This window comes from Thermochaetoides thermophila (genome assembly GCF_000221225.1).
Source record: "Thermochaetoides thermophila DSM 1495 unplaced genomic scaffold scf7180000011821, whole genome shotgun sequence".
NCBI lineage: Eukaryota > Fungi > Ascomycota > Sordariomycetes > Sordariales > Chaetomiaceae > Thermochaetoides > Thermochaetoides thermophila.
The window spans coordinates 142,736-157,243 of NW_006383037.1; the positions used below are offsets into that span (position 1 = coordinate 142,736).

At 51.7% G+C, this 14,508-nt stretch overlaps 2 protein-coding genes across 2 annotated transcripts; both read right to left on the bottom strand.

Moving 5' to 3' along the window:
- Positions 1-2,543: 2,543 nt before the first annotated feature.
- CTHT_0059610 (uncharacterized protein) lies at positions 2,544-4,945 on the bottom strand (the record flags this gene model as incomplete). The annotated part of the gene is made up of 3 exons (XM_006696216.1): positions 2,544-3,885; positions 3,940-4,163; positions 4,226-4,945. 3 exons carry the CDS (start codon positions 4,943-4,945, stop codon positions 2,544-2,546), a joined length of 2,286 nt encoding a protein of 761 aa, XP_006696279.1.
- A 5,597-nt stretch (positions 4,946-10,542) lies between these two features.
- On the bottom strand, positions 10,543-14,145 carry CTHT_0059620 (ATP-dependent DNA helicase-like protein; the record flags this gene model as incomplete). Its single annotated transcript, XM_006696217.1, has 1 exon — positions 10,543-14,145. The coding sequence occupies one exon, from the start codon at positions 14,143-14,145 to the stop codon at positions 10,543-10,545; it is 3,603 nt and encodes a 1,200-aa protein (XP_006696280.1).
- Between the last annotated feature and the right edge of the window lie 363 nt (positions 14,146-14,508).

Consider the following 14,508-nt stretch of genomic DNA (forward strand, 5'->3'; position numbering starts at 1 on the left):
CAAAGGGGGGATGTTTCACAGCCTCACGGTGTCGGTTTTGATCGGCTGAGTTGTTGACCCAGTTCCTGGGTAGAGCATAATACTCTTGGAAATCGTCTTTGCATATCTCGAACAGGGTCCCTCGCCCCTCCTATCCATCTTTTGGTACTCTGGTATAATTCGATTGAGGAACATGGCGATGGCACTGAGGACATTCTTTGGTCGATTTCTAGTGTTTCCACCCACTTCCAAGTTACTGTGCATAGAACTGGTTGGCTTGTCAACCTTAAGATGCTTGTACTCTTCCTGGGTTAACGCATTTCGGCCTGATATCGAACTCGTCGTGGGGTTCGCCAAACTCCCAGATGTCCCGCTCTTTGGCGAGGCTTTCATAGCGGTAGTACCAGCAAACCCAACGTCTCTAAGTGATTTCTCCGTTTGGGTAGAAGTGAAGGTACACTTGTTTGTCTTAAAGAAACCACTGGGAGCATTACAGTGATGGTTAATATGCTCGTCCTATTGCGAGGATAATGGAGATGTCTATGGCAATGGCGACGGTTTCGAGAGACAATCCTGCAGCATAATGGGTGCACAGTATGATCTTAGTCTTGATGATAAGTGCCTTGCGAAGAGGAGAAAGCAGCAAGACAAGCAGTCTAACGGGAAATTCATCTCTTATCAGGTCGCGTCAGATGAGGACCGCGCTCAACACAATCACAAGAGTGAGGATTGCCACCCCTGTGACCAAGAATTAGCCCTACTATATAGTCGGTTGACGCCTACCCCAGGCTCTGTGCAGCGCTCAACAAGAAACGACAGGCTTTGAGCCAACGAGGAACCTCAACAAAGCATCCTTATCCACATGCCCAGGGACCCGTGCTCTTGAACCGGTCTTTGGAGTGGGAAGGGGCACTTTGAATAAGAAGTTGTAGACTCACCCCACCAGGATTAGGAGGGTGGCATGTCGGTCATAATCGGGTCCAAACTGGTGGCTTCGATGTGACACAGGTGACGAATTACATTGAAACAGAGAGATTTGTTCACAGAAATAAAAGAAAATGGGACTGTATCGAGCTCAGAACCACTGGTTAATTAAAGCAATCTATCTGAGAGGCATGCACGCAGTCCTGCACCATGGCATATCTTGACAGAAGTATGCTGTCAAGGACAACAAAGCAATGCATCTCCATCATCAGAGACGCAACCACCTATTGCCAGCCATGGTACAGGTCGCTCCGAGCCATACCCCTGGCCTTTGGCCCTTGGAGGACTCAGATTCAGTCGATTGCCCTCATCTTCTATTAACCTAAATCACGCCAGTCAGCAACTTGCTCACCGGAAACGCCTTCCCACATATGTCAGGAAGGACGATGACGACGGGATAAACAATATCTCAATAAAACATAGCTCAAAACCAAAGCCCCATCAGAAACCCAGAGTATAAGCACGACCAACCCCACCGCCAGCCGCCGCCTCCTCTCCCGGACACCCAAGCCCATCCCGCAAGCACATGACGGTGCAAGCGTTTATCCATTTTCTCGGGAATAGATGTAGACCTAGGGCCGAAGAGAGAGCAGACACGACTGTTGCGGCCTAAAGGGGCGCGCATACAACCCTCAGCAACCCCCCAGCGAGGAGGGAGCCAGAAGATGATGCGGAGGCCCGGGGCCAGTTCAGACGGCTCTTCCTATTTTAATCGAAGTGTAGGGTTGCAACAAGGCGTTGCGTACATCATCATGTGGCGGCTTTCATGTGTGGTTGTGGTAGAGTGAGAGATTGAACGTACCGTTGGGCAAGAGTCCGACGTAGTCTAGCAAAAGCTTAGCTCTGCACAGCAGAATATCGGCACAAAATGCTCAGCAGAAAATAGCTTGCTTGAAAGAAAGAAACAAGCACAACTTCAGTCACGGAACCGTTGGCGAACAACATCCAGCAACTCATCTGTTCGGCGGCACCAGGCCTGCTGCGGCCGGGCTGGATGTATCGGAGAGAGTAAGGAATTTTTTTCGAAGTCGGGCTTTGACAAGTTGTAGGGCAGCGAATTGAGCCGACTCCGCTCCAAGCCCCACAAGGGACCGCGCACGGACCAAATCACTTGGGATGGATCTCCGAAAGGTTCGGTGAAGAGTCAAACAGCGACGCTCCGTTCGGCGGGTCATTATTACAGCAGCTCGGACAAGCGACATGGGATACGCGTGGGACAAGATACGTGCTCATCAAATGATGAACTTGTCATCGTAATTGTGAGGGACTTTAGCTGGTATACTATCCGTAAGTTCAATTACTCTACCTGCCCTCTGCCATTCAGACCAAGACTCAAGCACCGTCGTTCATGATCAGTTTCATTTTTCATACACGATATGTGAACCTCAGGAGAATATGATGGGAAAGAAGAGAAACACTTAAAACACCAGAAATACAAGACGGTCCATTCTGAACCAGGTCCCAGCAGAACGCGCCATTCCAGATCGCCAATTCCAGAATCATTATGTCTCGTAAATGTCATGATTTAGTCCCACCGTAGTCACTATGATGACTGTTTCACCTGTCAAGCTAAGGCCCGCTTAATTCCGGAGGTAGTTGTTAAAGTCATGGACGGACCATTCCATGCCAAGGGCGTTCAGGACGTCCTGGGACGATGGCTGAGAGAAGCCAGCCGAGATGCTAGGGACATCAGCCGTCGCGAAGAGAGGCTCAGGGAACAGGGGCTTTGAAACTCGAGCTCCGCCGTTAGGGAAGAGAATGAAATCGCCGCCATTTATTGCATTGCCCATTACAATGTCATTGCACTCGTCAAATCCCTCGTCAACCTCCGCTAGGGAGCTCGGAGTAAACAGCATGGCACTCCCTTGCCCAACAGGCGAAAGCTCTGGAACCGGTTGAGGATGGCAGAGATCAGCCCCAGTGAAGGGAACGAGCTGCGGGATCGGCTCCTTGTAGAGATTAACGAGAGGAGGAGGCGTAGGCAATTGGACCGGGGCGCTGTATATGTCCTCGAAGAGGGTAAAGTCGGTTGGAATGTCTTGGTAGGCCGAGTTGAAGTCTACACCCGCATCGGTAGACGGAGTAGGATTGTCCAACGGGGTAGGGCTGTCAAACGGCGTGGAGTGGTCAATTGGCGACAGATCAAGCGTAAGCTCTTGTGGGATCATGGTGAAATCGGCATCATTGGGCACGTAAGTAGGGAAATCCAAATTGCTCCCATAGATGCGACTCCAATCATCAGGGCTAGCCACGCTGGGAGTGGGCTCGCTTGGAGGAGTGGGAATGTTCTGGAGCTGGGGAGTAGGTTGAGTAGAACTGTTCTGAGGGGAGCTATTGGTCTTGTTATTGCCGGCAACGCTGGCATTGGACTTTTTGCCGTTGGTCTTGGTACGGATGTAGGTCCAACCGTGAGCTTTCTCCATGTGCTGCTTGCAATTGGACTCACGCTTCGACTTGTACGGGCACGGCTTGAAGTAGCATTCGAACATCGGCGGATTGTCCGCGTGTTTGTCGTTGATGTGACGATCCATCTCCTTCTCGGTCGGCCAGCCGTACTCATGGTATTTGCATGTGGTGACAGGGCACTTCCACGGACGAGAGTGGGTCTTTTCATGCTTAGTCAAGTCGCAGGGGCGCTTGAACTCTTTACCGCAGCCAGGCACACGGCACTTCTTGGGAGCGAGCTCCTCCGGGCTGGCGTTCTTCTTGCGCCGAGCCATCGATCGCATGATTTCCTCCTCGTCAGCCAGCTCTTGGCTGGCAGAGCGCTTGAACCCAATCGATGGGTTAGGCTCCTCCTCCAGCTTCTCAATAGTCTCACCGGTGGCCAGCGAGATCATCTTGCCGTTCTTCTTGACACGGACAAGCTCAGCAGGGCGACCGTTGATGTGAATGCCGCCGTGGAGCTTAATCTCGTCGGTGCTGGTCATTGCGTTAGCACGAACATGATCGAGAACACAAGAAGAAGTCACATACGCATCAAGATCCGTGTCGCCTTCGTCACCCTTCTCCTTGGCCTCAGCAAGCTGTTGTGCGTAACGGTGGATTTGGGCAATCAGGTCCAGGAAGTAGCCACTGCTGTATGGCACATCGCCTGGCCGGATCTGCTCCTGATCACTGAGGTATTCAACCGTCGCCTGGATGCATCGGATAGTAGCCTGGCAGAAATCGAGATAGAGCCCAGCAGTTTTGGCCCTCTCCTGAACCACAAAGCATGATAAGCATTGGCACTCACGTAGATCTCAGGGGGTAATTCACTTACCGGAGCCACAAGAAGCAAGGTCTTCTCAACGTCACGCAGGCAAACAATCTGTTTCTCACGAATCTTCTTCGGGCATTCAAGGACCAAGGGATGGAAGTCCTTGAAGAAAGACTTGGCGAGAAGAGGCTTCAGAGTATGCTCATAGATGCGGTTGGTTGCGCGAGCACTGAGGCCAGGGAGAGAGGCACCAGCGGCAGTGCGGGTCGCAGACCGAGTGACTGCAGAGGTTTTGACCGACTTCTTGAACTCAGCTTCCTTTTCAGGGGTCGAGGGAACAGAAGTGCCCAGGCCACTGTCCGAGTCGTGATGACGAGAAGAGCGAGGGGAGCGAGGGCGGATGATACGGCGCTCGGGCTGCTCCTTGCCCATATAGGCGTCAAGAGTATGATGCAAAAGCACGCGGGGGAGAGGAAGGCTGTCGTCACGCAGACTCTTGAGGGCCGAAGGGGACGAGTCGTCTTTGGTGGTAAGACCGGACAGGACTTTGTCAATGTCCTCAATGGTCAAAGCAACGCGACGGCGATGGGCGTCGATGACATCGTCAAGATTCGTGTGCGAGCGACTAGGAAGTGGAGGAGGGCGGAAGACACGTTCAGGAGAGTCAGAGGGGGTAGTAGGAGAGTGGAAGGTCGCGCCCTTCTTGAGGACCGCATTGGTCTTGAGGGTCAACCCCCTCGAATCCGCACGAGTCACCGGTGTCCTACGCGGATTGGACGACATGGTTGCTAGTAGAAAGGAAGACGTGGGGTAGCCCCGGGGCTTTGTGAGTCGAGATTAGGAGAGAACACTGTGTAAAGTCCTCAAGTCAGTCGGTAGATCAATAGGTCAATGACTTCATTGTAGGGCTGAGTGCCGCTGAGCGGGTGAGTCATATTGGCATGCGACACCGACTGCAGGAAGCTTTCTGCACCGGCTCCTGGGCATCGGAAAGGTGCGAAAGACCGAGATTCTCAGAGAAGGTGGAAGAAGCGGAAAGAGTCCAGTGGATAGAGGGTCAAGAGTGGCATAGGGCAGGGCGATTCCTTGTAAAGGCCATTGGAAATTTTCTTACCAAGCCCAGCACACTATTCAAAGTGAACGCCAAAGGCCCGGGACGTTTTGGTGTCCGGTTCTGGCGAAAGGGTACGGGTGTGTCGAGGACGCGACGGTTTCTGTTGGGTGGATTTGAGGACGAACGCCGGCGTGGGTATGAGCGCGATATGTTATGAATGAGATGAGGACCAAGTCGAAACAAAGAGAATGCCTGACAAAAGAGGCCGAAACAGGAACAAATTTCAAGAACTTGTTCCCGTGCTGAGCTCAGCAGTGCCCGGGGTGTTTACCTCTGGCCTCGATGCAAGAAGTGCTGGGAAGAGAGGAAGAACTCCAAGACCAGCAGACGCGAGAAGAACAGAAGGAGCTCTGCCGCGGTGGGCTTGGGCGGGATGATGAGAAATGCGGCCGGGTGGGCTGTTGAACGTTGCTGCCTGCTGGGCGACAGGGGTGCTGCCGCGGTACCCTGTCGTTTTGTGGGTCCAAGGCGGGCGCAGCTCGGCCAAAAACGTTATGATTGGCTGCTTGTTGATCCTCCAGTTTTGGCCCCTGCGCCAGCTCCAATCAGCCCCAGGACCCCAACTCTTGACAGGTGCCGTTTGTCGTTGGAGTCGCTGGGACGAACTGCGCGTTAAGAAGTGACGTCGGATGCATAGCTGCAGGCCTGCGGCTTTTCGCCCAATTTCAGTCTCGAGTTAACAAAGAAAGGAACCGTGTTCCCCTTGTCAGGTACCCCCTCCATAGGATCGAGCTGCCCGATTTCTTCCTCACCATGTTGCAACCGCAATGGCCGCTTGATTTCCTGCGAAAGAGCTGCGCATCAGGTCCTTGATGAAAGTAAACTGCAATCGTTAGGATGGCACGCCAATCATCCATCATTATTCTGCGGAGTTCTGCAGTTTCTTTGCCGGAAACCAACGTGACTATGGAGGTGCTCAGAGGAGGCTTGGCTGTGTGGGCAATCAACGACCACCGCGAGTCCAAAAACTGCATCGTTCCGAGACCCCACCGCAACCACAGGGAAAGTTCGGCTGGATCTCGGCGGGCTCTTGTGGCTCAGCAGCTCAAACATTCTCCTAGATGTGCGTAAGGTTACTCATCTTTCTAGTGTGCATGAAGAAGTGCTGTTATAAAAACTGATAATTATGATAAGGGGCGTTGTTTGTGTAGACAAAGGAGATTTGCAGGTTTGACGTTGATAGACACCTTCCAAGCTTGATAACCGGGTAATCATGCCCTCAGTACCCAGACACCCGGCTCCCTGCCTGTTACTGTGCTTGAAATTGTTGTGTATTCCGGGGCCTAGCTATCAAGTTCCAGTGTTTAGCGATCCACCTCCGCCCCACCAAGGCAAAAAAAAAGGTCACACAACGTCATTTGCGGTACCATGCACAATCATATAAACTTCAACATCACGACAACCACCCAAGAAAGCACTCCAAAATGCTTGGTTACCTGGCGGTAGGGTTAGTGGTTAGGGCTCTGGTTAGCGGTTAGGGTTAGGTTCGGAGTATGCATATCAGGTGTCGGAAGCAGGTGTAAGTTACGTGTAATGATGTGTATTTGCCAAGTCGCGAGGGAACCACAACTGTTGGAAATGGACAGCAACACCGTTTTCCGACCTGGGAGAGGGGAGCACAGCCACCACCACGGATCTACACGCTACGATCAAAGCACACCAGTTCGGATCGAGATGTTCGAACGGCAAATACAGAACGCCAACGGACAAATACAGGCATGAAAATCGGAATAAGGTAGAGCAAACAAAGCAGTTGTGTCGGCCGGTATCATCGAAAACCGGCCACTTTCATTCGGCTCCAGCGCCGCGTCGGTTCTATCTCTAAACTTGCAAGTACGTATCGGGCCCGGGTTACTGGTAGCTGGAGAAACGGTCATGGAACAGTCAAACGCCGCGTTGCGGCCCGGAACGTATTTCCAGGTCAGCAACCTGACAGCGTGGTGAAATAGCAACTCAGACTCATGCGAATCTATTGCGGTTCCCAACATTCCAAAGAGGCGGGATTCAGGGAGAAAACAATGAGAAAACGGACTCAGACTAGTACCACGTACGACATGTATGAACAGTTGTCCCTGACTCTCCCCGGTCAGCTACATCTCAACCAACCAACCCTGGCCGAGTCTGTTTCCGACTGGTGACTCTCCCCATGACAGCGGCGCGGCTGACCGTTGCGTTGATGATCGTTGCATGCACCTTGCAGCAGAACAGACTCAAGCATTCCGCTTCCTCCCGCTTCGTAGGGCTAGTCACCGATCTACGTATGACAGTCCTTCAGGGCTTCGTAACTTACATCCCCTCTTGGAAAGAGCTTCATCAAATCCTTAACCAAGGAAATGATCGGGCAGAGGCCACGTCGTACGGAACGGCATAGGCTTACCAGCATGCGTTAAATCCGGGTTATGGGTCCGTAGTTTTCAGCCCTATGAGCAGATGAGCGAATGGGATGGCAGAGAACTCGGGAGCCTCAGAGTCGCTGTGAATGCAAGTTGATTGCGTTACGTGGCCGCAGATATTGAGCGCCCAAACCCCGCAGAAATTAGTGGTGAACCCCTCATTCCCCTGCACTCTTCCTTACGTGTCCTCTCAGGCACCTGAGTTTTCTTCAGGCTTCTTTTTTTGACCCTTGAGACGAAGGCTTGTCTTAGCAGGGACAGATTCTAGGCGCATAAACAGAAGGGTGACGTGACTCGATCCCAAACAAGGACAGAATGGCCAGATTGTACCGCCTGGAAAGCTCCAGACGGTTGCAGAAAAGTGATCAGGAACAGGATATGGCAGCTCTCTTCCTCCCAATTCAGTAACTGACATACGCGTCTTTTGTCTTTATGAGCTGTATCTTGGGTGGCAACCACGCATGCTAATGCCAATAAACACCAGACTATGGACTATCAAAGGGTAGTATTGGAAGATGATTATCATTTGACGATCGATTTTACCTACCAGCGACCTGTCTTATTAGTGACGATCAACACAACCAAGAACTAGCCCTCCCAAATCATCTTCCTCCACGCCAGAAGGACATGGATTTCCCTGCCCTGGGTCCAACCCGGGTCCAGGAACACAAGACACCGTTTGATCGTGGCACTGCTCAGCAGGAAGGAGGATGGCAAGCAGCCATGCCATCCACTTCCTACTTCCGGCTGAGGGTCTTCTTGATTATAACTTGCTCGCCATGGCCCAACTGTTTTGGATAAAGCAATTAAAGAAGGCTTTCAACTAACGTGAACATTGATGTAGGACTGGGGCACAATCGGCTAAACGGTTCATTGGTCTCAATCAGCCAGTTGTATGGGACTCCTTTGTCCGGGCGGCATAAGCTAAAGAAACCTCCTAGAGAGTTGCAAGAAAAGAGTTTGTAGTGCAATAAGAATGGTTTCTCTCTATCACCAGACCCAACGAGAACCCGGCCTGCTGGACGAGGGCTCGGGGTGGTGGCAATTGAGGACCAGAACTAGTACTAGTCCTGCCATCGTAGTAACCCACAGTTATCGCATTTGTCAATTTGAAGTTACCTACCTAGGCAGTCAAGAACAGGGACCAAGGGGAACTTTTTTTGAATGTTCAGCTTCAGCAACGATGCTGGTGATCGACCGAGGGAAGTTACCACGCATCTCACGTCCAAAGTAAACATGCAACATGAAAATTCTTAAAAAGAGATCTGCAACACACGAAGTATTCCGGACTCCCTTCTGTTAAGCACTTAAACTTTGGAATCATGATAGGTCCCAATATCTCGTCGATGGCCGGCAAGCCAGAGAAGGGACCTTTGACATAATCCAAAAGACTGATATCGGAGTTTTTGCCAAAAGTCCAACTAATAATTGAGTTCAAAATTACCGCCAAAGCAACTCTCTCATCGCGATGAGTCAGCCCCCCAAACCCAGCTTCCCCCGTTGGTATCAAACTAATGGACAAGGGCTTCCTAGAGGACTGGGATCGAAAATCGCCGATCAAGGGGCGTTCTAATAATGCTCTATATCGCGATTTAGATCGTCGACCGGACGGTCCGCATAGCAATCCACAACTAGTGGCAGTGATAGTCCGACTTACCTTGCCAGCAATTGCAATAACACCAAGCTCTGCTAGTCAGTTTAATAGCAGCCTCGTTCCTACATCTGACGGTATGCACAGAAAACCATCCATGAGCAATAGTGGTAACCAACTAGTTCGACGCTTGGTTTCACGAAACACACCTCTCTGCGCAAATGCGTCCGAGTCAGCCAACAGCTGCATTGCGATCTTGTAATTGCATCCGGAAAGGGACTCGACCAAAATGCTTATAGAGCAATGACGCGGTCTGGCTTAGCTGCTGCATTTAGAAGCCCGGAGTCACTCGAGCACGCCAGTCATGACAAGGCCCAGCAGTGAGGTACAGAAGGAAGACACACTCAATACTCTTCAGAAAGAAAGGAGTAAGCGCAAGACAGCAGTCATCACATGGAAGAAATGTGGGAGACTGACCTAAAGTGGGATGGATGTGTGAATAGGGAGAGAGCGGTACGATACAGATCGTCGTGAGAGCCATGGTCGAAAAGATAAAGGTGAGAAATTAAGACAGAAACAGGGTGCTGAGGGCGGGTCCCTCAACAGTCGGACTAGGAGCAACAGCGATACGACTGTCGCAAATACACCCTTGACTCTCAAGTGCCGTCTGGTCAAGTGAGCTCATGTATCGGAGTCACAGCCAGCTTCAGAAATAATGGAAACTGCATGATTCGGGAGTGGAAGTTAGAGAAATTGCAGGCTGTTGAGGGACAGGTTTATCAGGCTGGGAATCGTCAGATTACTGTTATTGAGATTGAGATAAAGATTGAACTTCCCACCAACTGGGCTTGAGATGGACTTTATGTAGATTGAGGTTCCTTTTGATTCAAGTCTGTGATTTGGCTGTAGATGGCTATGGACATCATAATAGGTCTTGTCGCTGCAGAGAAGCAAGATATTGGAACAGTGAACGCGCTTTGTGACTGAACAGTTCAATTGATGTCTTTCACAACAAAACAAAAAACCAAACCATTGTTTATGGGTTGTCTCAGGAATAAACAGAGAATTGATCTAAAATGCCCAGTTGGAGCCAATCTTGAGAGTGATGCCCAGGTAATTTGGGTCACATACTGAACCTCCTTCTAAAGCCCACGTGTCCAATGCAATAGCCAGAAAGTCATTAATCAGGTAGGAAGTATTGCCTAGACTAAGTAATTAGGTAGGTCCTGCCTCTATGTTCAACTCCTTCGCGCCGTCGTCCCACCATAATCCTGCTCAACACTCACTCGTCATCCTCACTATCCGTCAATATCTGCTTCCTTCTCTTCCCCAAGGGCTTCCTCGGCGACGGGCGCGGCTCTTCATCCTCATTCTCCTCATCCCCACCATTCCTGGTCGTAGTTCTTGTCCTCGCAACGCGGGATGTCGCCTTTTCCTTCCATTCCCCCTTATCCTCCTTCTGCTTCTGTTTCTCCTTCTTAGCCGACTCCACAATCTGATCCAAATCAGGCATCTCATCATCCGAGCCCGAATCCTGCGTCGGGTCAAACTTGGTCGGCTCCCAGAACGGCTTCTCTTCAACCTCATCCTTCTCCTGCTTACCCAACCTCAAACTCAACCCCGACGACGCGGGCAAAGACGATGAGAACCCATCCTCATCACCAGACGACCTCACGCGCAGCGCAGACGATGGCACATCATCGTCGACAATAAAGTCTGCCAAGTCCCCGCCGCTGTCAGAACCATCCGTCTCCGCCATGTCGCTCGTACGCGTGCAGTCATCACCGATGTCCTCGAGGTGGTCGCCCACACGCTTGATACGGCCACGGATACTGCTTGGGGTTCTGCCGCCTTTCCCATTATGACCACGCCCATGGGCTGGTGTGGTCGTGGCTGAGGCGGCGGCTTCTTCGTCATCGTCGTCAACTACCTTGGCGCAATCATCCAGCCAGTTGTGGTCAATACGGCGTTTCTTGGTGACCTTGCCGGCGGGACTACTCGCACCACTGCTGGGCACGCGGCCTCGCTTTGTCTGTCTCGGACGAGTAGGGCTCTTCTTCGATGACTCGTCATGGTCGTCAACATCTTGGCCGCCATCGGTATCATCGGCGTACGGGGTCATAGGAAGTTTCTGCCAGTCCTTTGGGTCGAAGTCAGGGCAAGGGTCTTCATAGGCCCAGCTCTTCTCGCGGCGTTCTTTGAGCTTCTGGAAGAGCTGGACGCAGCGCTTTGTTAGATCGCTGTGCTTGATCTTGGAGGTGCGAGTGAGTGCCACGAGAGCCATAGGAGAGGCGGTAAGCGTCGAGGCATCAATCTCCTCGGTCTTGCCATTCTGGCCACGTGGAAGCGTCTTGTAGCGTCGGTTGAGCTGATTTATCTTGTCTTTATCCAGGAAAACTCTGTCCAACCTGGGGATATCGGCGAGCTCTTCGAGTTCGGACGGCTCTTTGGGGGCATTGCCAGCTTGATTCTTGCCACTATGCTGGCCAAACTCGGAGGCCTTGATAAAGCCGGTGATCACACCGTCGGGCATGTGGAATTTCTTTTTAAGCGGCTTCTTTTTTCCCCTAAGAGGGGTCTTCTTCGGCTCGGGAAGCGACTTGTCTTGGGTGTTTTCGATCGGGATGTCAATATGGCGCTTGTCGACTTCCGGTTTGATGTCGCGCGGGATAATTCGCGCAGATAGTTCATGACGGAAAGTAAAGCTAGCACCATCGCAAATGAGCTGCTGCATCTTTTGGTAATTGTCCTTGGCCTCCGCAAACTTCTCTTCCTCCTTGCCCTTCATGAGCAGCAATACGATGTTGCCCGCCCTCTTTCTGCCGGTACGACCCATGCGTTGGAGCATGCGGATCGGTGAAGACGAGGCATCATAGCAGATAATCAAGTCGACCTGACCGATATCAAGGCCCTCTTCGCCAATGGATGTGGCAACAAGCACATTGAACTGTCCCGACTTGAACTTCTCGATCGTTTCGATCTGTTGCTTCTGCTTCATACCCTCGCTTCTCTTGGAATCAGCCTGCCCAACAAACACGGTGGCACTGACCATGGGCTGCGTGTTCAGTAAACGAACAATCTCCTCGGCACTATCGCGATACTCGGCGAAGACAATGGCCCTAGTGTTAGACCCTTCTCCCGCATCAGCAAAATGGTTGACAAGGACCTGACAGAGATATGTCAGCTTCGGGTGACCATGGAAGTCCTTGAGCTTCATCCACTTCTCGATCATGGTCATCATCTTCTGGAAACTCTCATCATTGAGGAGTTGCCGCTTGAGTTTTGAACCTCTCTCTCCCTTGGCCTCCTCTGTAGAACGGAATTCGGCCATAGCATAGTAGAAGGGCTTAATTCCGTGGAAATTGAGCAGCTTGATGGAATGAGCGACGCTTTGGAGAATGCCAAAGACGCTCATTATCATGAATTTGAGGCCCTGGTTGGCATGTCTCCCTGGTCCAGCCAACCACTCATTCCTGGACTTGAGTAAGCCATAAGTTGTCAGGCTCATGGGGTCTCTGCCGTAGTAGATGTTTTGCGAACTCAACTTGTCCACCAGGGGCTTGAGCGCTTTGGAGAACAGACTCTTCACCTCTTCCATCTCGTCGGAAGGGTCGAAGGTAACCGTCTCAATGTTGCGTGAGTGAACATACTGACGGATGTCTATCGACTCCTCGGTCCTGATCTCCACATGCGAGATACAAAGGTTGTCAATGACTTCCTGAACCCCTTCAACGGTCGAACCAGGAGTAGCCGTCAACGCAAGAACTCGAAAGCTCTTGTTGAAACGCCGCATGAACTCGATGACCTTGACGTAGGCATAGTCGCCAGTCGCACGATGGGCTTCGTCGATGACCAGGAGAACGATGCTCTTTGGATCGGCCGATCCAATGGAGAGATCGTTCATCAGAGTTTGGGGAGTCATGAAAAAGAGTCGCTTAGTCTCCCACTCCTCTCTCCGAAGGCTCGGGCTCGTCTCACCCGTAAGCAGCGTGGTCTGTGACCTCGGAATGCCAGCAACATTAAGGCAAGCCTCGACCTGCTGAGAGACCAGGGGCTTGGTCGGGGCCGCAAAGACGATCTTGGCATCTTTCGTCCAGCGAAAGAAGTTCAACATAACTGTGGCTGCGATGAAGGTTTTGCCGAGGCCTGTCGGAAGAGCGACTAGAGTGTTGTGGAAGAGGGCATTTTTGACGATGCTGAACTGGTAATCGCGAATAGGGCCGAGGTTCAGGGGATATACCCACTTCCCAAGCTCGCTTTCGTTCAGCTTATGGTGCGTAGGCGGTTCAAGAGGCAGGTCGGCCAGATACGGGCGATTGTTAAGTGTCTGTGATGCTGTGATTCGACCTGGATCCTCCCGCAAGGTGCCTCCAAAAAGTGTTGTTTGTCGGTAAGTTTGGGTGTGTGATGGATGCCGTTGAAGCGTGCGGGGAGCGGCAGGCTGACGGGGTCGTTCAGGTGAGGTGGTAGGAGATTTGGAAGTAGGGTTGCTCTGATAACTTCGATTCGAGGTGTTACTGAGCGTACGAGCGGGACCTCTGCTAAACTGACTGATGCCTCCTTGTTTCGTTTGCGCAGTTTGGTTGAACTGACTAAACTGGCTGGGCTGTCCGGCTTGCCCAGACTGAGCGGGCTGGGTAAATTGACTGAACTGACCTGGTTTCCTGGGCTGGACAGGCTGACTGAACTGACTGACCGGTCGGGGAGGACTCGTCCTTCTAGAGAACTGGCTTGGAGGAGGTTGGACTGCTAGAGGGTTGCTGGAGTTACCCCTCGTTTCATTCCCAGTTAGTGCGGCCTCGGCTGCGGCATCAACAGCCTGAGTAAGGGCCACGAGGAGCTCCTCGTCTGAAAAGTCATCATACTCATCGAAGTCCTTGCCCATGGCTGATGACCGTTGGAATACTAAGTGCTAAACTAAACAGAAAAGGGGCCAATGATGATGGCAGACAGCAGGGTGCTAGGCAATGCGAGCCATCAGACTGTCGTAGTATTTGGGTGTCCAGGTCTGGATAAACAGCCTGTCGCTGAGTACCGCTTTCCACCAAAACTGGTCGAACTTGACGACGCTACGTTTATGTGTCGTTTCTGAGTACACTCAATCGAGGAGAGGCTATACTTGCTAATATTGTCGGAGAGTGTCGCTGAAGCAGAGTGTACTCTCGCTTATGTTGAGTATACCAGATCACCTAATCAAATGAGATTGCGCCGAGCCTCTAGACCTTTTTTCTAGGTGTTTGGTTAAAAA